The following is a 23,691-nucleotide window of genomic DNA, read 5'->3' as shown; positions in this document are numbered from 1 at the left end:
GATCGTCGATGTCGATGGGATCAATTTTTCGTCCGTAGACAAAGTGGCGGAGTCAGCCTGGTACTGATGACTGATGACTACCTCCAGTCGACCCTGTTTTATCGTCGCAGTAATCTTGTACAATTGCCTCGGATAGACTCACAAATTAGCAACGATCCTGATTACGCGAAGGGCTGCAATTAGGCGTGAAGTATCCGGTCGTATGGGTGAGCTCGCACAGGAGCATAGCATTACTAAGACTGACACCAGGAAACTGGGCCAGCATGCAGGTGTCATGGTGTTTGAGCCTGGAACTGGGAAAGGGTCCAAATATGCCGCCAGTCGGAGTTAGGACGGAATGCTATCGTCTTATGATTATGTGTAGGTCTATCGTGGTTCGTCAAGTTTGGCCAGCTCAACAGGAAATTGCTCGCAATAAGCACTCAAGTCAGCTTAGGTCCAGAACAATCGGAATGTCGTGGCATCGGTTGTGAGTATAATGCCTTAATTACCGTGATGTCAGGCGTTACCAGGATGCAAGCCAGCTCAGCTGTGGGTCGGTTAATAGGACATCACGTGTGGTCGTACGACTTAGCCCTATTTCCGGAAAAGTAGAAACCGGTATGCACAAGATATGCCCAAGCCGTTGGTTCGGTAGATCTGACATAAGCGCCTGGGGAGGGGGGAGTACGACATGCATGCAGGACCAAAACCGGGAGGTATTGCTGGTGCCTAACGGTGTCATCTATTTCCTTTTGATACGATAGCGGTGTCCCGATCGGGAGGCGATCGCCTGCAGAATTGATCGATTGACGAAAATCGATGGGGACCAGTCAGAGCAAAACTACGGTTCGGCCGTGAACCCATGGAGCTTATTCGAGACAGCTCTATGCCATAGGTGCGATCTGGTGTTGTGAGCCGACTCCACCAATGGCACGTGTCTAATACAGTATGTTGCTGATAGGGTGTTGCAAATGTCTAGTTCGTGCTCGGGCTGTGAGTCTAGCGCCTTAGGCATGCTGATCTATGAAATTCTATTTGATGTGTTGGACAAGTATAGAGAATTATTGCTTCTGATCATGCCAGACGCCGATAGTCTATGGGTTGTTTTGGGGCGGACCTGTAGAGGGGGTATCCAATTTCGGTGGATTGGTGTCAATTTGAATGGTAACCTAGCCAAAAAAGATTAGCGTTGAGCTATTTCGATACATGGGAAATACATCACTAAATATGTACGCCGCTGTTTAAACGGGCGTTATTTATACTTACTGGGCCGTCGTTGACCAGAGCAACGTCCATCATTGCAGCAAATACGCCGTCCTTGACCTTGTCGGAATCGTAGAGGTTCCCAACCTTCTTGTAGAAGGTTTCGTAAAGTGTCCTGGCTTGATCACCGCTTGCGGATTTGTGAAAGGAGGGCTTGCTTCCCTTCTCCATAGAGGCAAGTAACGTGAACTGAGATACTATAATTGGTGAGTTCACGCTTGCCCATGGATTTCTCAACAGTCCATCTGTGCATCACTCAGTGCAACTACATACCACATAGAATTTCGCCTTGTATATCTGCCACGGCGCATTTCCACTGCACAGGTAAGCACCGTGAATATGAACAACGAGTGAGAATCATACACGGCCAGGAGGGTCTTTGGAATCGTCATCCCATAGTTTGGCCTTGAGGATCTTGCCAGCCATGGCCTCTACATCCTTCTCCGTGTCGTCTTTGGAGACGGCGGCAAGGACCAGCAAGCCCCTGCCAATCGAGGATATCAGCTGGCCGTCTACTGTGACTGAGGCCGACTTGACCCTCTGCAGCACGGCTGGAAATTGTTAGTGGTGGTCATGTCAACAGCATTTGCATGTGCATTGGTAGAGCAGAGGGGCCGTACTCCTCATGATGGCGGGGTAGCTGCAGTGCGTGCTTGGATGACGAGGAAGGTGCAGCCGGAAGCTTCTGGCGAAACACCGACTTCCTCAGGCAGGACTAGGTTTGTGTGTAGAAGCACTGGGGGTTCCAAAGGCGCGACGACGTCACACATGGGAATCCTCTCATCCGACGAGGGTGAGACAGGCCAACAGACAGTGCAACGCGTATTTGAAACAGCGACGCGTGGGGCAGTAAATGGGCCATGGATTGTGGATTGCGAACCTTTAGTGGCCGCACTCTTGGCAATTACGCTAGGCCAGGCCTGTGATTCGCGTTCCCTATGCGATCCCTCAACCTCCGTAACCAGGCCACAACAAACATTCCTACAACCTCACCGGTGCCCGCCCGCACACACACGCTCACTTACCCCGAACCGCCGGATCGCTGCTACCGGAATCCATCGCCCCCACATTGCCGTAACCCTCGCCAAGGTCCTCACGACGAGGCTCCACCATCACCATGGCGGCACGGAAACTCCAGCAAGAGATTGACAAATGCTTCAAGAAGGTCGCCGAGGGCGTCGCAACCTTTGAGAGCATATACGAGAAAATTATGCAGACGGGCAATCCGTCGCAAAAGGAGAAGCTGGAGGACCAGCTGAAGAAGGAGATCAAGAAGTTGCAGCGATCGCGCGACCAGATCAAGACATGGGCCGCCATGTCGGAGATCAAAGACAAGAAGCCGCTGCTCGACCACCGCAAGCTGATTGAGACTGTATGATGTCAATCCCGTCTTGTCATAGTGGTACACTGACATGTGACAGCAAATGGAGCGCTTCAAGGCTGTCGAAAAGGAGATGAAGACCAAGGCCTACTCCAAGGAAGGCCTGCAATTAGCGTCCAAGATCGACCCCAAGGATAAGGAGAAGATGGAGATGGTCGAGTTCCTGCAACACATGAACGAGGAGCTGGAGCGGCAAATAGAAACCATCGAGGCGGAGATCGAGACGCTGCAGGCAAACGTCAAGAAATCAAAGAAGGGCGACAACTCAAAGGCGGAGCGGGTGACGGAACTAGAAGAGTCGGTCGAGCGAAATAAATGGCACCAAGGGAAGCTGGATCTGCTGCAAAGGGCGCTGGAGAATGGAAATGTCGAAACGGACCAGGTCAAGGAGATCGAAGAGAGCATCAAATACTACGTGGAGAGCAACCAAGACGCCGAGTTCATGGACGACGACACAATATACGACGACTTCAACCTGCAAGAGGAGGAGGCCATCTTTGGCTTGGGCGAGAGTCTCGATCACGTCTCGTCACACGAATCGCAGTCGATAGCGGACGACACCCCGGAGACGGAAGCGCGGCCACCACCGCCGAAACCAAAGGCAACAGAGGCAGTGCAGCAGGGAGCACGACGGCCATCGACACAGATGAAATCGCCATTACCTGCACTAGCGACATTACACACGCCCCTGCCGGGAGCATCGAGTACCACAGCAAACGCCATGAAGCCCGCGCCATTACCCACACGTACGCCCGGCGAGCCACTGAAGTACGCCTCGGCCGCCGCTGCTGCTGCTGCAAGCGATAAGAATGGAGTGGGCATTGCTCCGTTGCCCCCACCGCCGGGAGCGGCCGCAGCACAATCTGGTCTGGCTCCAGGCGCCCCACGGACAAGTGCAACTACCTCGCCTGCAACAACGCATTCCCAGCCAGCCTCGCGTATACAGCCGGCAGAATCAGCACAGGCCTCACCAGCACCTGCGGCAAGTATACCCGCGACGCCTGCGCACGACAAGGAATCGCTTTCGCGAGCCGTCTCGTCTGAAGATGCCTCAAAGTCCAGCAGAAGGACTCCGGCCCCTGAGCCAGTAGAGGAGGAAGGATTGCAAGTTGCTACGCCGCCCTTAACGAATGGCGAGTCACATGCCGAAGACGAAGAAGAGGAGTCAGTCTACCACCTCCCTTCCAGCTTACAGGATTTGCTGGATTCATTCGAGGCCACCAAGAACGACATGTCTGCATCTGCATCGAAGCCTCCAAACGAGCACATGCTCGCAGCGTCCATGACTACTGCTCCAGACTCTGCAGATACCGAGGCGCCCCGCCACTACCGCCCCCAGAATCCGTACCCGTTTACGCCTGCCCACTACCCGCAAGAACCGTTGCCAATCTTCGATGATCCCCGCTTGTACTCTCGCATCGATACTGATGCTCTCTTTTATGCATTTTACTACCGTCAGGGAACGTATCAGCAATATCTGGCAGCAAAAGCATTGAAGTCGCAAAGCTGGAGATTCCATAAGCAGTACCAAACATGGTTCCAGCGCCATGAAGAGCCAAAGGCGATAACCGAGGACTATGAGCAAGGGACATACAGGTTCTTTGACTATGAAAGCACGTGGTAAGCACTGACTTTCCTTTATCGGTCTTGCACGTGGGGCTGCCGTTTCGCTAGCGCCACATGATGCTATTTCTGCACGTCATACAAGGCTAACCTTATTCTAGGATGAACCGTAGGAAAGCAGACTTTCGCTTTGCGTACAAATTCCTGGAAGACGAGCTATGAGCGGTCGGTTACTTTCGTATTGCTATACTCCATGCTAGATGTGGGAGTTGCATTGTATCAAGTATTAGGTAGTCCAGGAATGGGTCCCATTATTTTGGGCAGATATAATGTCCCTCTTTGAACTTTCACCCCGTTCGTGGGGACGAATGCTTTCTTAAGTCCGTGGCAGGCACCAAACTGACGTATGCGTATAGTAATTTACCGTGAGACGCTTATGCATGATCGAAAGCACATCTTGAGGCTCATCTGCCAAGGAGATTTCCTCCGCCACTGCAGTTGGTCAGCCAGGGGTAGTTAGCGGTCTGAGCGCCGGGCGTAATCTGACATTATGTGGCTAAGGCTGCGGGATGTGCTCAATTGGCCGGAATTAGGGTCCACTGCCTTTTGCCCCCAATCGCGTATAGCTACAGGGCTGCAGCAACAGCTAGGTCCTCTCCCACTGGCCGTCTTAGCGAACATCCTTCCGCGATGTTCAAGCTTCAGTTACGCCCCGTTACGCCCGACAGCACTAAGTCGTGCATGACCATTAGTTGAGCGGTTACAGCATCAATCATTTGCGACCTTCTAAGACCTCGGTCAGAATTCACCGGGTTGCAGGTTATATGACCCACATGAAGCAGCAGAGTAGACTCTGAAAGGACGCAAATTGGGCGTTTGATGACCGCTAACCTGTCTTTAGACGGACAACCAAGAAATCCAGTCCACCCAACTGCTCCATTTGGATGGTGTTGGCAGCTCGTTTATGCTGTACAGGTCTACGAGCATTCTGACCCGACTCCAACAACTGACCGGTCGCCATGGCGCAGGTTCTGAGCGCGCCTGAAATGCATCAAGTCACGAAAGAAGATCAATTCGGATACTCCACGTCTATGACTAGGCTCCTGCCCATCCCCTGCGGCTAAACAGGGATTCATGCCCACACCGCGGAGCGAAGGTACGCGAACAAGAGCTACGCATGCACATCAGGTCACACGGCGGCCCATTGGCCTTCCCGCAGTTGTGGTCATCGGTGAAGTATGCCCATGTTATACCCTGGAGCACAAACATCCGATTATGAACCGCGTCGGCGTTAGACTATTCTAGCTTTCTGCCTTGCCAAGCCATGGTCGAAAGCAAATGAGATGGCATTCAATTAAGGTTCGACTGAGGTCTAGTAGTCCCCCTGCATGTCATAAGACGGAAGGAGCGGTTGGTAGATCTATCAACGGCTATCACTCCCTCGCCACCACGTTTGCCTGTGCTTCCACTTTAGGTCGAGCATTTTCACCGCTCTCATTCTCACGATAGAAAATCTTACCGCTGGGTGTCTTTGATCTTTGACCGTGCCCGAACTCACTCGACCTCAAATTTCCGGTGTGGACAACGCATACACACCGACACTAAACGTCAGCCCTATACCAATATACGTTGTGGGGTACCACGGCAGTGGTAAACCGCGACTTCGCCTCGCCCACCCCACGACTAGTCCCACCTCAGCAACCCATCTTAGGTTCTATATTCATTCACTCTGGCCTCTGGCTTGGTTCCTTTGCACAAGGGAGATATCAGAGCTTACGAAAGAGACGGGCCTACGTTGGTCAAGCCCTGCCACTTGCCGACCGAATCCTGAGACCGCTTCCGATCTTCGCCTCACAACGTTCTACTTTTGTTTTCGTCATCACTATGCTGGCACATCACGGCCTGCACGGGGATGGCTTCGGGCGTTCTGAGGGGGGGTTCCCTCCCAAGTACCTGTAAGTCGATGCAAATCTCTCGGTGGCCTCGTGTATAAGCCCTGGGGTGGCAGTGTGGCCGGACTATTACAGTTGTGAAGATGAAGACCGAGAAGCTTCCTCTTCCTGCATATAAGGGTCAAGAAGCATGCTGTCTGGTGGGAAGCATTAAACAATCCAACCATCTAACACTGGCTTCATAGATCCCTTGAGCAGATACAACTGCTGCCTCGAAGACATTCTACTGCTTCTTCAAAGAGAGCAAGTAGGTCTCACAAGCTGCGCATCCTCACTTCGCCCGTGGCGCCCGCCTATTGCCCTTCTACTACTGTTGCCCCTACTCCACGCCCCAAGAAGACCAAGTCGATACGCCCAAAGCTAGAGCAACCGCCTTCGCCTGCCATGTCCGGATACAGCGTTAGTCCCTCGTGGTTCCCTCTACCCCCTTTTGCTGATAACGATACATAGTACTCGTCCTCTGACCAGGGCAACTACGGGTACCAAACGCCCTACCAAACAGGAGTGCCTCAATACACACAATCTCAAATCAACGCGTACTACGCTCAGTACCAGTGTTACCCTGCACAGCCATACCAGATTGTTCCGGACTACTACGTCCAACCCACCATTCAGCAGCCTGAATATGCACAACCCGTTGGTGCATATGATACAGGGAGTTGGCAGACACAAGATATTCCTACATCTCAGGGTCCTACAAGGTATATAATGCTCTCTTCTATTCTTCAAACATCTACTAACAAACCATCAAGATCCACAAGCCGCACAAAGTAAACACCCCTCCTCTCCTTCCATCCCCACAAACTAACCTTTCCCCTCTCCCAAACAGAACATGGACCTGCGACATTCATGGCTGTACCTCGTCAGCAAACTTCACCCGTCTTGCAGACCTCCAGCGCCACCAATCCACCGTCCACGGCATGGGCACCCCAGAGTTCCCCTGCAGCATGCCCCGCTGCAACCGCGTCGGCGACAAGGGCTTCACACGCAGAGACCATCTAGTCGAGCACCTGCGCAACTTTCACCACATCGATATTCCGAAAAGGCGGCCCGGCGAGCGCTCGGCCTTTCCGTTTGGCTGGCCCGAAGGCGGTGGGGGCGTGGGCGGCGGTGCTCAGTGAGTTTCTCTTATTTGTTTCTTTGAGTGCGGGGTGGGGTACATGGGGTAGAGGAAAAGAGACGGGCTGGGCTGATTTGTTTTTTTTCTGCGGTATGTAGATTTGCTAGTACGGCGGCAGCGGCGGCGGCAGCGCCTGAGGGTGAGGAAGAGATGGCCGGTCATGGTGGTGGTGCAGCAGCTAGTCAGAGTGTACGAGGTCTCAGAAGTTTTCAAGGGCAGCACAGTCACATCAGCAGAAGCAGGAGCAGTCAGAATTTACGAGGTTACACTGCCTCCGAACCCGGGGCAGCACAACGACGAGTGCATGGCGGTCACATAGCCAAACCGCAGTCGAGAAGAGGACGAGCGGGAAGCAGAAGCAGGGGTGGAAGCCGCAGCACGACAGGGATGACTCGGTTAATCGCATCCTCAGCATCATCATTGTTGGAAGAGCTAGGTTACGATTTCCATCTGGCTTTGGGTTTCAACAACGGTGGTGGTGGAGGTGGCGGTGATGGTGGCTTGCATCCAACACTCGCTCTTTCACACCAACAGCAACAACAACATCAACTTCAACTTCAACGTCTACAACATCCACTAGACCCAACCCATATGGAGCAAGCTCTTTTCGCCACAAGCGCAAGCACGAGACAACCGCTCAGCCGAGGCGGCGGAGACTTCGATAGCCCAGCCCCGGAGCCGGCAGACGCAGCAGACGTATCATAAGCGGTGAGGTGTGCTGCGCATTGGGGCTCGCTTAGAAGGGGGGATGGTAAGGGGGGGGGCCGCTGCGCATTTCTCTTTTTGTTTTGGACTGCGATTCGCACCTTGGCCTGCTGGCCATATCTCATCATCTTACTTTGTTGCTGTTCTCTGCATGGGCCTTGCGTGGCGTTGGTTACACACAGGATCGGGCTTAGGATGGCTGGCCTGACGGATTGGGCGCTTGGAGTTGGCGTGTGTCTTGCTTTCTTTGCATTCCCATTCGCTTTTGTTTCTGGCTTGCAATCTGGAATTTGCCGTTAGCAGCAATCGAGATAGACGGGGGGTGGTTTTTGCCCAATTTTTGTCCATTGTACGACTATATGATTTTGCACAAACGTTGCTGCCTAATCGGACCGGTTTTTGTACATGTAGATGTGATGGAGAATCTTTTGTACGAATCATACAAACAGGCCAATTACCAATGCAGAGCAGCTTAGTTTTGGATGATTGTTTTGGCTGTGCAACTTGACACTAGAACTAGAACCTTGTTGTTTATCCACTTGGTAGTCTACTTGGTGGGTCCCGCTTCTGAATAATACGATAAATTGTACTTGCTCGTGAGATCCTGCACCAACGTTGGACAGGGCGGCATGCTGGGGGGCCCTGCGCCTCGTAGTCCGAAGGACTCGGACTCGGATCCGAGTGAGTGTTGATTAATCCCATAATATGCCGGGCGACCACCTTGTTGGTAAAACCGCGCCGCATGCGCCTTGCAAGTACTATCACGTTCCCATGTTGCGGCTTTGAACCTAGTCGTTGTTTTCAAGAGTCAGAATGTGCGAGTAAGTCTTTTGAATCCCGTGTGTTCGGTCAAGGGTGCCGAGAACACCTTAGTACGGTTCGAACGGCAATGAATGCTAGGTATGTACAACAATCATGTTCTGCTGTAGAAGTTGGGAAAGGCAGAATTTCTTTGTCTAGCAGATTACAATTGTAGTTCGCTTTCTATTATGGGTCGTTTAGAGGCCATAAAGATTTCGACTTCATCCAAGTCTAGGCACCAAGTACCGTCCTGCTGTCAGTACGGCGTTAGTCTTGATGGATAGCTAGAGTAAGGCATCCATTATTGACCCAAGATACAAGTCTTCGGCTAATCCATATGACGAAGCATCAAAGGCCATCAAAGTTATGTGCCACTCACAATAAAACCGTGTTGTATTAATCCATGGCCCCAATGGATTGGCCTGCCTCATGAGGCCGGGCTCCGGGCTGAGGTTGAGGTCCAGCAGACGCGACATCTGAGTCGCGAGACTCGATCTGATGGCACAGTTCCCCTCCACGTGGTTCTGCCGTGACATGGCGTACGGAATGCTTTCCCCGTCAAGAAGGTATTCTATTCATAACCGTCTAGAACCGGCGATGCGGGTGGGAGCACGGCTAGAGGGAACCCTATCTGTGCCGTGTCTATTTTGAACACTCTGCGGAGAAGACCTTATTAGGATGTCCTGATTGAGCATCAATGAGGTCTTGGAAAGCCTCAACAGTGATCGGAAGAATTATTTCGCCAAGATAAGGCTGGTCGAGTAGGTAGGTCATGGGTGCAGGAGACGGCTGAGGCCCCTTGGTCTTGCCACGACCGGGTAGGCCATGGCTGCGCAGGGCAGGTGCAGGTATAATTAGTCCTCTTAAGACAGCCGGTCTTGGCGAGTGCGGATGCGAGGCAGAATAATGCAGTATGACAATGATGTGGCAGTATGAGATGAGAAATGCATATAGACGCTGACAAGTCTGTGTGCTTGGCAGGTGCGGCCGCTGGGGGCCTGAGGTTGCGCGTTATCATGCCATCCGAGTATAGGAAGAGGGCATTCCTGCAGATGATCTTGTAGCACCTCTTTTCGAACTTTGAATAGCAATGAATGCAGTTGTATGTCCATGGGAAATGTACGACTAGATGAGTGATGCTATACGCAACCAATCAGCGTCATTGTCATTTGCTTACGTCTGCAGTCACAGGCTCCTGCATCTTGCATCTGTCGTGTATCGTACTCAGGTAGTCCTTGGCTATCTTTATCATACGAATAACACAAGCACGTCGTGATGATAATAGAAAGGGTAGGTGCTGCGCGTGATGTAGTAGTGGCGTAAATGGGGGAGTGAAGAGAGATCAGGCGGGATAGATAGCGATGACGTAGGCTCGTCTAGCGCACTTTGGGCAGCCACAGGGTCGGAACAAGTCGTAGAGGGAGCATATGACAGCCGGATTGTTGCCTCCTGCACAACGATACTTCCTCCCTAACTCATTTGCGACCTAGATCTCGGTCCTTTACTTTTGACTCATACTCATGTCTTTCAAACCTCATCTGTATACTTCCACAGCCGAGTATAGAGACTCTTTGCCACTGCAATAACTGCATCCCTACCTTGGTTTCCCCGCAATCAGTCTTTGGTACGAACTACCGACAAACGCCTGTAACTTTTATAGGCGCACACAGCAAAATCTACATAGAATCCTCGACCCGTCTGCCAGACAGACCGAAGCTCTTTTATCATGCGCGACCTCCGCAAGCAGGCTCTCGAGAGCCATAAGACATTGTCGCGCAAGGCCCGCTCGCGCGTGGCGTCCACCACAGCCTCCAAGACAAACTCCGCTGTTGCATCGCCTGCACAGTCGCGAGCCGCCAGTCGTACTCGGCAGGAATTTAGCGACGAGGAAGATTTCAGCGACGGAACTGCCTATAGGTAAGTTTTTCAACAACGCACACAAGTTTTTGGTTTCCTATTAGCCAGTCGCGACTCATGACATCACCGTCCACCAACCGGCAGATGTCAAGCATGTGGCTGTCTGGGTGAACAAATCTAGTTCCCTACATCCGTCATATCGTAACCAAGTTTCGATATCATTGGGTTTTACTGGTCAACTATGGTATCGCAAGCAAAAAAATGGCATACCTTTGTATATTTTCGTGCAATGCGCCCATTCTTTCCCCATACTCTCTCCACTTCCAAGGTTCAAGATAGTCTGCTGTTCAGCAAACACAATGATGCTGCGTAAACCTGTTCCGGTTCAATGCGCCGCGCCTAAGAAGTGCTCCAAGCAACAAAAGCTGACAAAAGTAAATAACAGCACGGCCTCCATCGACGATGTCCTCAACAGCGAAGATGTCGACATTCCTGAAGACGTCTGGAAGACGGAGCTCAACACGCGCATCGAGCAAATCACCAACCTTAAGCGTAGCAGTACCGACGGTCGTACTGAAAGCCTGACTGCATATGCACACATACTCATGGCGCGGTATGCAAAGGACGAAATCGAGCGCGAAGTTGTGCAGCTGGTCTCGTCTATGGTTAGGAGCATCAGGCAAGAGACAACTGAGAACGAGGCCGTAGCTGCTTTAAAAGCGCTCGCTGTCACTATCCTCACCGACGATTCCGAATCTATCTACGAGGATGTCTCAGACTTACTTAAAAAGTCGATTCAAACTTCCTCGTCCATCGCTGTCAAGGTCAATGCAATTCACACACTGGGTGTCGCTGCCTTCTTCGGCGGAGCTGGCGATGACGAGGTATTGGACATCATGTCCCTCTTTATTGAGATCATCGAGTCAGATGGCGCTTCTGTTGATGCACAGGATGAGGGTAACGTGGTGACTGCTGCTTTGGAAGAGTGGGGTCTTCTGGCAACTGAGATTGAAGATCTGGAAGAAGAGACCGAGGCTGCCATGGAAGCTTTCGTCGAGCAACTCGAAAGTGCAGACTCTGGTGTGCAAATTGCAGCCGGAGAAAATATCGCGCTCCTGTACGAAAAGTCTCTCACCCCGCAAGAAGAGGATGAAGATGTAGAAGTGGAAGTGGATTCGGATGATCCAGAGCATGTTCGAGACGGGCCAAAGTTGGTTAAGCGCTACACGGTCTACAGAAGACATGACAAACTCATGCATACCCTCAATGAACTCGCCAAGATTTCCACGCGCCGGGTATCCAAGAGGGATCGCAGAGCACTGCACTCTTCATTCGCGGACATCCGCAACACAGTTGAGAAGCCATCACGTGGCCCCGCATACTCGACGGCACTTGACGAGGAGACTGGAAAGGCATATGGAGCTGGCAGGATGAAAGTAAAGATCAACAGGAGTGTTGAGGTCAGGATTGACAAGTGGTGGAAACTGCAGAGGCTGAATGCATTGAGAAGGACTCTTCAGGGTGGCTTCACATACCACTACGACCAGAACCACATGGTTTCAGCTGCCCTACCTTTCTCCATGTCTGCCAAGCGTTAGGCTCTTGATATTGAGAGCATGACCATTGGGAACTGGTGTTATCGGAAAAGTTGCTATTACTAGATGCGTGTATACCTGGATGAATGGCGTTTTGAGCTTGATTTCGTACTGGCATTCTTTATCGATCATCGGTAAAAGACAGCATGTAAGGAACTACAAACATAGTACACTTTTACTGTATTGATGCATCCTTTAATTGTCGAGTGACGTCATACTCTGACAAGGAGATTGAGCCCCAGTGCAAGCATAGGAAGTTGCAAGTAAGCTAAGTAGAGAATAGTCTACAGCTATGACGCGACCCGTCGTTTTATATCAAAGACTTGCGGCATGTTCGGCTCCTAAGTTGGTGGCGCGGAAAGTTGCCATGCTGCTTGCCCCGCGTTGCCCCTCACCAAGCCAATGTTTACAAGGCCATCCAAGCTTCAAACAAGCACACATGCCACCATCTGACAACTTCAGATCTTCAGACCCATATCACCAGATGTGCTAGCTTCAGAAATTAGCGATGCAAACACGTTAAGCGCGATTGACCCCTTGCAAACCTCGTACCGGTGTGCAAACGCGGGCTTGGCGCGGTGTAGGCTGTAGCTTCGTAGAAAGTTCTGGACATCTTACCGTTGTGCTTTTCTTCAGCCTCACAACACCAACTCCCGTACACAATAATTTCAATTTGCTGTCACACTGTGCACTTTTACTGTCCGAAGCTGAGCCTCTTGACTTACTTGCTTATTTCCCACTACACCTTGAGTACATCGCGACTGTCATTGAGTGATCATGGCCGAAACTAGTAAGTAGTACTGATCTTGAAGCTCAACTACGGGCTATAGAAACAGTGTTACATATTATACTAACATCACACAGAGCGTCCCCGTGTCTTCTTCGACATTGCGATCGGCGGCGTAAAAGCCGGCCGAGTCGCTTTCGAACTCGTATGTCGCACTCCCTTCCCATGCGCTCCCCAGCCTCCCACCCCCCGCACCTAAACACAGTGCTAACTTCTCTATCCAGTACAGCGATATTGTCCCCAAGACGGCCGAGAACTTCCGCGCACTATGTACCGGCGAGAAGGGCGAAGGCGCCTCGGGCAAGCCCCTACACTACAAGAACTCCAGCTTCCACCGCGTTATCAAGGGCTTCATGATTCAAGGCGGGGATTTTACTCAGGGCAACGGGACCGGGGGAGAGAGTATATACGGAGAGAAGTTTGAGGACGAGAACTTTGAGAAGGTGCATGATAAGCCGTTTTTGCTGAGTATGGCGAATGCGGGTCCAGGTAAGTTTGACAGGGAGAGCTATTTGAAGTCGGTCTGTTGGCAGGTTGGAGGGTTCCAGTGGGTTTGGGAAGAGAAACGCAGAGTAAGAAGCTGTGACACTCATGTCATGCTTCATCCTCTGTGACATCCCCTTCCCAGATTTACCGTACCACCATTTTTGCCTCGCAGAAAGATCAAGAACACACTCATTGGTATATGAGCTAACAAAATCTAGGAACAAACGGATCACAATTCTTCGTCACCACAGTTCCCACACCTCATCTCGACAAAAAGCACGTCGTCTTCGGAGAAGTCATCAACGGCAAGAGCATCGTCCGCCGAATTGAGAACCTCAAGACCCAAAGCGGTGACAAGCCTTTCCATGACGCCACCATCATCGACTGCGGCGAGCTCACAGGCGAGGACTACGACAAAGCCACAGAAAAGGTCGCCGACCCAACCGGCGACCCCTTTGAAGACTTCCCCGAAGACCAAAAGGCCGACGACGCAGAGTGGAAAGGCACCGAGATTCTCGAAATCGCCACCAAACTCAAGGACATGGGTAACGACGCATTCAAGAAGGGTGAGCTGCAACTCGGCATTGATAAGTACCAAAAGGCTATTCGCTATCTGCACGAGTATCCCGCGCCCCTGGACGATGACCCCAAGGATCTCTGGCCAAAACTCTGCGCCCTCAAGATCTCGCTCTACTCCAACAGTGCGCTGCTCCAGAACAAGAAGGGTATGTATGCCGAGGCTGCGGATAATGCTACAAAGGCGCTGGATATCGAGGGTATCACGGACAAGGACAAGGCGAAGGCATACTTTAGGCGCGCGACGGCCAAAGTGGGCAAGAGGAATGACGAAGAGGCGCTCGCAGACTTGAACCAGGCGGCAAAGTATGCGCCGGGTGATGCGGCCATTGTCAAGGAGTTGGATGTTGTGAAGAAGAGGGTTCAGGCACGGAAGGAGAAGGAGAAGAAGGCGTACAAGAACGCGTTCAACTTTGACTGAGTGAAGTGTGTGTACAGTCGGACTTTGCAGATGAAAGAAGCTGGCATGGTGATTAGAGCAACCAATACTACGGTTAATGAACGAAAACCCTGTCAAGGGCATGGTGGAGGCGTTCAATCTCGGATAAGGGTCGAGCTGCAGCTTTAGTCCACCAAGAGCAGTGTTAATCGAAGAAACCATAATATATTTATCCTGATATCGCTCTCTCTCTCACACACACACAATAAACCCGCCAAAACACCTCGCTATATACAACAATACCAAACCCATCCCCCAAATCGCTTCTCGAAAAACCAAAAAGACCCATTCTGTTGGTTGGCTTTGCACTAAGTGCGGAAAGGGAAATAACGATAACTAGGAATGCATTCTGTTCGGTGGTTCTTCTTATTACGAACATAGCTGCTACGAAGGTATACCTAAGCTCTGCGCAAGGTGGGCCGAAGTCGGGCCGAAGTGTCAAGCAGCCGACGTCTCTACCGATACTCACGATCCGACACATTCATGCATTTCCGAGGAAACGATTGTAAGAGCCGCCCACCCGCCTATCCACCAACAGAAAAGAAAGAAGCAGGTTCCAGCCCTCGTATGTAGCGAAGTAAAAATACAGCCACCCATCTACATGCAACAAGGAAAACACCCAATAAAAAGCCAAGTCAACATTTATTTGTAGAATCATGGTTTAAAAAGCTAAGGAAAGATAGAAGCAAAAGGGTATGTAACAAGTATGTATACTATTTGATGCAAGCAAGCAAGCAGGCAAGACAGGGATTCTGTGCAATGCCATGCTTCCAAGTCGTTCAGTTTCCAGGCCAAGATGCCGCTTCCTTGGCTGTTTCGTATCCAACCTTTCATCCAACTCAGCCAGTAGTCCCCATCCCTCCTCTCATCCCCACCTTGTGGTATCCTAAAAACCAATTCCGCCGATTTCACTCTAGTAAGTGACAATCCCCGCCTATCCCATCTCTCGTGTGTCCGTCATCCGTCATCCCTGATCAGACACACGCATGTGTGTTATGTTGCTCTGAAGAAAGAGCAAGCTTCTTGTGGTTTGAAGAAAATGTGTTTGTGCAAGGCCGCTGGAAAACCCCTTCACTCAGGGCTTCCTTTATCCAATAGCTCGCCTGCACTCTTGCGTCTCTTAATCTCTCTTCTTGCCAGTGTTCGTGGACTTTCGCCGGTGAACCAGCCATGTAGTCAGAACTCTTCGTCTCTTTCTCGCTCATCTGTGCGAGCGACGCCTTTACCGCGGAGACTCATCATGCCAACTCCCATATCGGTACGTGATTCGAGGGCGGAGCCACCGCGTTCGCCGTTGCCGTCATCACGGTCCTTGTCTTTGCCCTTGTCTTTACGGTTTTCCTTGTCGCGTTCTTTCTCTCGTTCCTTTTCCTTGCGGCTTTCCTTCTCCTTTTCTTTATCCTTGTCCTTGTCTTTGCGTTTGGACTTGCGCTGGAAGGGGAGGACGCCTCGGAAGCCGCGTTCCTTCTTCTCTTTGATTGCCTTTTCGGAGAAGGCGGGTAGCGCGGTTGTATACTCCTCTTCTACAATACTGCCGGAATCGCTGCCCTCCATGCTTTGGCCGCCCGCTGAACGCGGTGGTCGTCCGACCAGAGAGTTTGTAGATACAGCGGAAATTCCTTGGGTGTTGATGTGAGAGTTTGGATTACTGTAATTGAATGACTGTGTCGACGTAGACGTGGATATTGTCGTCGTTAATGTACTGGAAAGGGCTTGTGGATAAGAAGGAGCGGGGGCCATGTGGATGCCATCGCTGGAGCCAGGAGGTGTATCTTCGCCTGCTGAAGCTGACGCGCTTGCCGATGCTGAAGCAGACTGTGAAGTGATCGCGTACTCGTTCGAAGATGGCCCATAGTGACCTGACCACTGCTTCTTAGCGAATGGATTAGTATAAGAGATATTCCCTGAATTGTTACTCTTCAATGAGCTTTGAGATACTGAGATGCTCGAGTTTTGCTGATGTCTTGCTCGCGGAGGTGGCTGCATTGTAATGGGTGTGCTCGTCGAAGATGACGAGTATTCTTCGCCATTGTTGGTTGGAGACAGCGGTGTATCCTCCATGTCTTCTTCTTGAATTGGGCATCGGTTGTTCCTTGTCGCTGCGCCTCGCGAAGTGTCAATCTGTGCTCCTTGTAATTGCTCGACCAGCTCCTCCCACTTGACGCTCAGCGACGAAGATGGACGTTCAGCCGGCTCCGCCCGATTCAAGCAGTCCTTGGTGCGCTCATTGAGAGACAGACAAATGTTGTGGAAGCGTAAAAGATCGCCGTCAGTTGCTTGGATATCTGGTGCACTTTTCTGGGTGTTGTCTAACCAGAGATTGACCAGCATGGCGAAGTTGCGTGAATGATCGATCAGGTATGGTAACGATGGAAAACCTTCTTTGAACGTTGGTGGCAGCCGGTGGAGAATGGCGATCGGAGTGCTATAGGAAGGTGGTATCGGCGGCGCGGGTTGCGACGTGGTTGATATTGAGCAGATGTCATCGAGGTATTTCTTGAACTCTTGCCGATGTGTAATGAGGAACGCGTTCATCGGCTCCATCCACGCTTCCTTGGTACCAAACGAAGACATGTTTGCCAGACCTTGTAGAGACTTGGCGATAAGAGTGAAAGTTCTCCGAGCTTTTACTTTGGGGTGATCTACACTAGTTAGCGACTGCTATTTGGATACATTCAAGGCGCACGTACCATTCAGTAAACCAAAGAGCTTTGGGTTGAGCACCGCTGGGACAAAAAAGCGCAAGAATAGGAAACCAGAAACACTACTGTACTGTACTGTCCGGAGGTAGTCTCCATAACGGTCGTCGGCACAGGCTCTGATATGTCTGAAAATCAGCCTCAGCTCCTGCGGGCAGCGGGTCACCGAGTTGTAGATGGCCCGCCAAACTTCTTCCGTGCAGTTAATCAGCCTCCGCCAGTTTCGATCCAGCTCGTGTTGAGAGGTAACCTTGTTCGGATCCACTTCGCAATCAGGGTCCTTGAGGTTAATTTCCTTTAGTTTCTCGCTTAGTGTCTCCTCTAGATATTCCTTTCCGAGTCGCTTCATGTGTAGATCCAATGATTTTGTAAGTAGGGTGTTGCCGCGGAAGAGTAGATTTGCCTCCAGCTTGGCATTGTTGTTCATGTCTCGAACGAAGAGCTCGCGGTCGCTTGCGGATCCAAAAGTGCCCATATTCGACTCGTTTGACTCGCTCGATCCTAGCCTCTTGCTGAAACGTAATCGACTTGCAGGGGATTCCTTCAATGTACCGTCGATTTCCTCTTCAACAAGGGCGCATATCCATTCACCTGCGGCTCCAGAAACCTGAAAAATGTTCAATAGATATTCCGACAACTTCCTCAGCTCATTCGGGATCATGTGGGCAATCTGTAGCGTGAGGCCGTTGGAGAACCTGTGGAGCAGCTCCGAGAGCGGGTAGTAATCGCGGGCCATGAGAATCGCACACTCCTCACTGCTGACCTTGACCAGAACCTCGCCTACGCTGTTGCCGTACATGTTGATGAGTGGCCACCACTTCTCCATCTCTTGATTCGCACCGAGATCGTCCAGGTATATGTCAGTTTTGCCTAGTGTTTGGTCAAATGAGATGCCCGCATAGCCACCTTCAGAGACGTGGGAGTCTGAGCTCAAAGCCGAGTCGAAGACGGTCTTCTCGGTGCGGGTGTAGCTCGGTGGCCGTTTCTTCAGCAGCAGAGATGCTGTGTGTAGCGCAGGGAGATCGAGGAACTCAAACTCTTCTCTCCAAAATGGATTGTTGCCCTCACTCTTGACCATGGTCCGCGCCCGTGTCTCTCCGTCCAGTAATAATTCTACTAGATAGCCACCTGGGCTCGTCGTAGCAGATGAGGATGGCCGTATTGGAGTGGTCCCGTTGCTGTCGGCAACTTTGGGACTTACTGGCGGCACTAGTTTTGCCTCAATAACCCTGACAAACAAAGACTTTTCCATTCGAAACATGTCCTGCGTTCCAAATGATGGGGATAGGGGACCGTCGTCGCTCATGGTATCCGATTTCGGTCCGTATAGCTGCGGGACGGTAAAAGCACGTAGTAGGACTATCCAAACTTCGTACAGGACGCGCGATTCGAGTGATAGGAAAATGGGCCGCAAGATGGTCAGCGCAGAATTAGTTGCAGCAGTATACTGGGGATATATGGCGATGCAAAATTCGTTATCCAAAACGGAAGGATCCAATCGTTGCACGGCACAACGCGAAAGCTGGGAAAGTTGGATGGTAGATACAAGGGTGACATCGGTGTCAGAATAGAGTTTGAGCTCGCCGTTTTCGCGGAGGGTGCAGGACACTCTGCGCCATCGACGGGATCCGTGGCTTTGCAGTCTATACGCCTGCGGTCGGCTATTGTTGCCAGAACTTTTAGGGGTGCCAGTGTTGCTGTATGTGACACTTGTGTCCCAGTATATCATCTTGCCGACCTTGATGATGGGCGCTTCTTTCTTGGGGGATTCTTTGAGCAGCGACACCTCCGAGTGACGTCTGCTGTCAGCCAATCGGCGCTCAATCATGACGGGAGCCTGTGGTTTCGCCATGCGGTTCTGGATGCCCTTGGGACGCATGGGCGACCAGCACAGTAGCGCGGCAAACCATGAGTCAAACTCCTCCTGAGTGGGCGGGCGTAGATGGACCTCGAGCTTGGAGTTGTGCATGATGACCTGGATGTAGGCAGTATATGCTTCGCCATCGTATGCGCTTTTGACGTGGCAGCCTCGGAGGTCCGGTACTAGGGTCCGGGTATATGAAGTGTCATTCTTGGGCTCATAAACCAGACTACCCGCCTCCTCGTTGATATAGCAGTACGACAGCCCCCAGGGATTCGACTCGCCCCTCCGGAAGGCAAGCAGGCCCTGCATCTTGCCGCATGTGGAGCGCATGAGGGCCTTGAGCTTCTTTGCATCCGACGCAGGCACTGGAGACACCCATGACTCTGGCGGCACACCCGATGGAGAGGACAGGGGCGATGCGGTAAGAGATGGATGTTGCTGGCCATACTGCTGTTGGTACTGCTGCTGATGCTGCGACTGGGCCTGGGACTGGGACGATGCCGATGACGACGACTGCGACTGGCTCGACTGACCATGGGAATGGCTCTGCGTCTGCAATGGCGAGGGCTGCGACTGCGACTGCGACTGCGACTGCTTGATCAGGCGGCCGGTCCGGCTGGTGTTGTTGTTCGAGGGCCGTGGCGGGGGCGGCTGTGGCGGCGGGGAGATGGTGGAGATGTGGCCGATGGAAGTCACGACCGACTCCTCGAGACTCTGGTAGTTGTTCTGGGAGCTGGCAATGGAGCCAATGCGGTGACGGCCCGTGCCAAAGACGCTCGACGGCGACCTCTCCCGCGTACTCCTCTCCTCAAGCGTGCGCGTGCGCGGGCGGGCAGGCTCACGGGCATTCCTGTACTCGGAGTCACTCGAGGCGCGGGCAACGAAGCCGCGGGGCGTGGCTGCACTTCTTGCTCCAGCTAGGTGCTGGTTGTACTGGGTCGTGTTGTGGGCGCGGGGGCTGTTGGGTGGGGAGAAGTTGGTGCTGGGCATGCCGTCCTCGGGGATGGTCATGGTCATGGTCGTCTGCGGCGGGCTCTGCATGCTCTCCTCGGGCGTGACGGTGCGGATCGTCTGGGCCTTGCGGTCATCGCGCATCCTCTCGTTGCCAAAGGCAGCCTGTGCCGCCTCGGAGGCGCTCACCTCCCTCCTGTTCCGTCGCTGCTGGTCCATGGATGCGGACCGCTGCTGTGCCTGGTGCTGGTCATTGACACACGACAGGCGGCCCAGCTATTGCAGCAGGTACCCGTTGCGCGTGCGGTGCGGCTGGAACGACGGTCAAGGACGCTGCGGGACTGTGTTTCGGTTTGGTGTGGCGCATCGCATGCCTGGTTGCGCGGCCAAAATGGACAGTATGTGAGGTTTGAACAGGCCCACCTGCTGCCCAGGTGGACCCTAGCGAGCGACATGTCCCAGGACCGCTGCACCATCCTTGGCGCCCTACCGCTACTGTACCGTATATCAAGACCTAATTTACCCGCCCGCCGACACCAGCCATCACAGCTTCACTAAGTGTACACCATGTCGACGGCGACAGCCGACATGACGACGATAAGCCACGACAACCACGTCCGGCCGGTCTGGCCTGTCTGACCCTACACTCCATCCCTCTCACATCATCGAGGGCAAGCCTGTCGGGCTCGGCGTCTGTCTAGCCATGCGAATGGGCGATGCCGGCGACGACTCTCTCTCTTGGGACCGTGCTTCATCGACCATTCACTGCAACGCACTCTGCGTGCTGATCATGTCACGGCAAACACTTCGCTTGCAATCAACATTTGCATCTGCATTGGTGCATCCACACTCACGTACTCGTCGAATAGCAGAATCAATTCATGGATTAGCGCGCATAGAGCTGCAAGCTGCACATACCAGGGCGCATCAAACCCGTGTGGCAGCCCATGCCTGAGGCACCCAACCTCCAACTCTGAAGAACAACCCAGTCGTAAAAAAATAATCGCCGTATGGATATCTGAACCAACCAATAAGCTCCACTGCCTGCCTATGAGCTCCCAACATTGCTATAACTGAAACAAAAAAGAAATCACTTGTCCTGCGTCAATGCTTCCGCCGGTGCTCTACTTGAACGGCGGCTTATCGGCTGCGCTTTCCTCGATGCTCGCTGCGCTCAATGGCTGCGAGCGCGCACCACTCAGATCGCCAGAGTGCGTCTTGCGCAACGCCTGTCGCATCGTCTCAATCTGCACCGGCAGCTCTTCTCCCATTGCTGGGTTTGCGTTGCCGAGCACAATGGGAGACGTAGGGCTGGCTGGAGAGCGTGTGCGTCCCAGGTCCGCGTGCTTGGGTGAGGCTGCGCCGCTCGTCGTTGGGGGCGAAGAGGCTGCAGACCGCACTGGCGATGGCGAACGGTTTGCCGTCGACGATAGGCTCATAAACTGCAGGGCCTCGCCAGACGTGGTACCAAAGACGTCTTGTCTGTCGTGCTCCACGTGTTCAGCTTGCACCACGTCTGCAAAAGAAATAAAGCTCAAGCGACGTGGGTCAGCCGTGTCCAGTGAGCCGTAGCCGGGCGCTGTCTCGGAGAACTCGGCATGGCTTGAAGTCACGGATTCCTCGTGGGGGAGATGCGGCGAGTGTAGTGAATCGTTCATGCTGCCCGCGACTGCCACTGCCACTGGCTGGTGGGCAGAGTGCGTTACAATCTCCACCTCGTCGGGGTTCAGGTGGTTGTCGGTAATGGCCAATGATGTCGCGTCCAGCGCAGGTGGTATATGGTCTTCGGTCAAGATATGCGCAGGCACGTCCGCACAAGGCTCGGGCTCTTGCACGTTGCGCTCGAAGATTAGTGACGATGCTGGGCTGTGGAGGCCGGGCGACGTGGAGCGAATGCGACGGCCAGGAGAGGCGCCAATTGGCAGCATACGCGGACTGCCTCGCGGCGACGCTCGTCGTTCGGGTGGTGACATGGGCGGCGAGGGAAGCAGTGTGGTCGCTGTGGTCGAGGGGACAGTCGCTCTTGCGTCTTCGGTGGCTTGCTTATCCTCTTCGGTCCCCTTTTTCTTGCCTAGCCCCAGAAGCTTCTTTCCCTTTCCCAAAAGGCTGCTATCGTCTCCTGACTTGGTCTCGCGCGCTGCAGCTGTGGCGGATGCGGGCGGGTTGGGCTGCTGAGGGGCTGCGGCTGTGTTCTCGGTAGTCTTCATAACTGTGGGCATGACTGTATCGCGATGTTGCATTAAGAGATACGAGCTGTTCGCCCTATACAAGTTGCTGCGAGTCGGGCCTATAGTCTGGGAACCTGTGTTTCCGTGTCGTCACGCGGTCCGCCGTGGTTGTGTCGCTTTCAGGCAAGTTGCCGAGTGGGATGATAACCCTTGACGGCAAACCGAGCTGGAGGGTGACTGGAAGCTTCTTTACGCCCAAGATGGTAGAGGTGAACAGGAGACGCGCACAGTGACGTTTGGCAGTACCACATTCAATTGAGATTTACAAGCTAACCATAAAGTTGGGCGAACATGTCTAATATGCCCAATCGCTCCAGGGCTCTGCTTTGTTGATCGTCACGTGGGGCTGACGTATGCGCAGACCCTGAACGTTTTAGCCTTCAGGCACAGTTCCCCCCTGACTCATCCCGACCCATTGCCCGTTCACGCTACCTTCAACGGGCGTCCGCCTGACTATCTTTTCTTTCAAGAATCTTGATTTTTCGCCTCGAAGACATTCCCAACTCGATACCTCGGTGGTCGGGCTCTCATGACATGCATCAGGCAATCGCGCGATTTCCGTTGACTTGTATCGTTGCCCGCGATCGATAGCTGAAACTTGCATATGGGCATGGATGCAGCGAAGCACTCAACAACCTATCGGTAGTGTCTCGTGGACAGCCAAATTTCTCTTGCTTCATACTCCGTTCGGCCATCCCCGCAATCTGCTCTTCGCCAGTCAACTGTGACATGCTGACATGGGGTGTTCGTCACCTCACTGTTTGAGACAACAATCAGACTGTTTGCAGACAAGAGCGGATGGCGGCACAGCTTCCGCTGCGTACCAGTGCATCATGGATCGTATCCGCTACCAATTCCTGTTGCGGTCTTAGCCAGGTCAGACGTCAACGAATACTTGATCAGATGCATCAGTAATAGCGCCGAGTGTTTCCGTCGAAACAAATTTCCAGAATGACAGGCCATATTGTTTGGCTTACAAGATCTCTGCGGACTGCGCCACACTATCAGCGACTGTTTCAGTGGGATCCCTTCAACAATCAACAGCCTATCACATCCATAATGTGTCACGTGAGAAGTCAGCAGCTCAGATAGCATACAGTTTGCCTTTGGCAGAATTTGCCGAATGCTCATCCAGTGGAGGAGGAATACATGAAGAGAAAATCAGGAGACGATGAGAAGGTCCTATTCATGAGACCAAGGTGACGAATTCTCTTGGCTGATACAGTCATGCTACCATCTACCATGGCTCAATCAGGTTTGTACAGTCTACTGGATGAATATCTCGGTGTATGTTGACATTCGACGTCTGAACCATGCTAGCTGAGTAAGCTGCTGTCCAGTCGTGTTTCAGTCAAACGCCTCACAGTGGTTGACTAGTCGTATTCGTAATCTGCCAGGCAAGGTCGGAGATGTAAAGCCGTCGTAGATGAGGATACGGCCAG

General features: G+C 52.6%; 7 protein-coding genes across 7 annotated transcripts; 4 read left to right on the top strand and 3 right to left on the bottom strand.

Moving 5' to 3' along the window:
- Nucleotides 1-1,076: 1,076 nt before the first annotated feature.
- On the bottom strand, nt 1,077-1,872 carry PtrM4_060760 (Dtd, D-Tyr-tRNAtyr deacylase; the record flags this gene model as incomplete). Its single annotated transcript, XM_066105513.1, has 5 exons — nt 1,077-1,151; nt 1,249-1,442; nt 1,519-1,561; nt 1,609-1,796; nt 1,866-1,872. 5 exons carry the CDS (start codon nt 1,870-1,872, stop codon nt 1,077-1,079), a joined length of 507 nt encoding a protein of 168 aa, XP_065964140.1.
- Nucleotides 1,873-2,362: 490 nt separating this feature from the next.
- Nucleotides 2,363-4,411, top strand: PtrM4_060750 (NOT5, CCR4-NOT transcriptional regulation complex, NOT5 subunit; the record flags this gene model as incomplete). The annotated part of the gene is made up of 3 exons (XM_001932827.1): nt 2,363-2,617; nt 2,667-4,246; nt 4,351-4,411. The coding sequence occupies 3 exons, from the start codon at nt 2,363-2,365 to the stop codon at nt 4,409-4,411; spliced, it is 1,896 nt and encodes a 631-aa protein (XP_001932862.1).
- Nucleotides 4,412-6,073: 1,662 nt separating this feature from the next.
- On the top strand, nt 6,074-7,262 carry PtrM4_060740 (uncharacterized protein; the record flags this gene model as incomplete). The annotated part of the gene is made up of 5 exons (XM_066105512.1): nt 6,074-6,144; nt 6,327-6,540; nt 6,592-6,842; nt 6,894-6,911; nt 6,971-7,262. 5 exons carry the CDS (start codon nt 6,074-6,076, stop codon nt 7,260-7,262), a joined length of 846 nt encoding a protein of 281 aa, XP_065964139.1.
- A 3,231-nt stretch (nt 7,263-10,493) lies between these two features.
- On the top strand, nt 10,494-12,222 carry PtrM4_060730 (IFRD domain containing protein; the record flags this gene model as incomplete). The annotated part of the gene is made up of 3 exons (XM_066105511.1): nt 10,494-10,684; nt 11,070-11,741; nt 11,862-12,222. 3 exons carry the CDS (start codon nt 10,494-10,496, stop codon nt 12,220-12,222), a joined length of 1,224 nt encoding a protein of 407 aa, XP_065964138.1.
- Nucleotides 12,223-12,996: 774 nt separating this feature from the next.
- Nucleotides 12,997-14,489, top strand: PtrM4_060720 (PpiB, Peptidyl-prolyl cis-trans isomerase (rotamase); the record flags this gene model as incomplete). Its single annotated transcript, XM_001932824.2, has 4 exons — nt 12,997-13,009; nt 13,084-13,151; nt 13,231-13,495; nt 13,711-14,489. The coding sequence occupies 4 exons, from the start codon at nt 12,997-12,999 to the stop codon at nt 14,487-14,489; spliced, it is 1,125 nt and encodes a 374-aa protein (XP_001932859.1).
- Nucleotides 14,490-15,683: 1,194 nt separating this feature from the next.
- Nucleotides 15,684-19,379, bottom strand: PtrM4_060710 (ras GTPase-activating protein gap-2; the record flags this gene model as incomplete). Its single annotated transcript, XM_066105510.1, has 2 exons — nt 15,684-17,149; nt 17,198-19,379. 2 exons carry the CDS (start codon nt 19,377-19,379, stop codon nt 15,684-15,686), a joined length of 3,648 nt encoding a protein of 1,215 aa, XP_065964137.1.
- Nucleotides 19,380-21,145: 1,766 nt separating this feature from the next.
- On the bottom strand, nt 21,146-22,228 carry PtrM4_060700 (uncharacterized protein; the record flags this gene model as incomplete). Its single annotated transcript, XM_001932821.2, has 1 exon — nt 21,146-22,228. The coding sequence occupies one exon, from the start codon at nt 22,226-22,228 to the stop codon at nt 21,146-21,148; it is 1,083 nt and encodes a 360-aa protein (XP_001932856.2).
- Between the last annotated feature and the right edge of the window lie 1,463 nt (nt 22,229-23,691).

This window comes from Pyrenophora tritici-repentis, chromosome 2 (genome assembly GCF_003171515.1).
Source record: "Pyrenophora tritici-repentis strain M4 chromosome 2, whole genome shotgun sequence".
Taxonomy (NCBI): domain Eukaryota; kingdom Fungi; phylum Ascomycota; class Dothideomycetes; order Pleosporales; family Pleosporaceae; genus Pyrenophora; species Pyrenophora tritici-repentis.
Note: the sequence above shows the minus strand (reverse complement) of the source record. Positions and strands in the feature narration are given on the sequence as shown.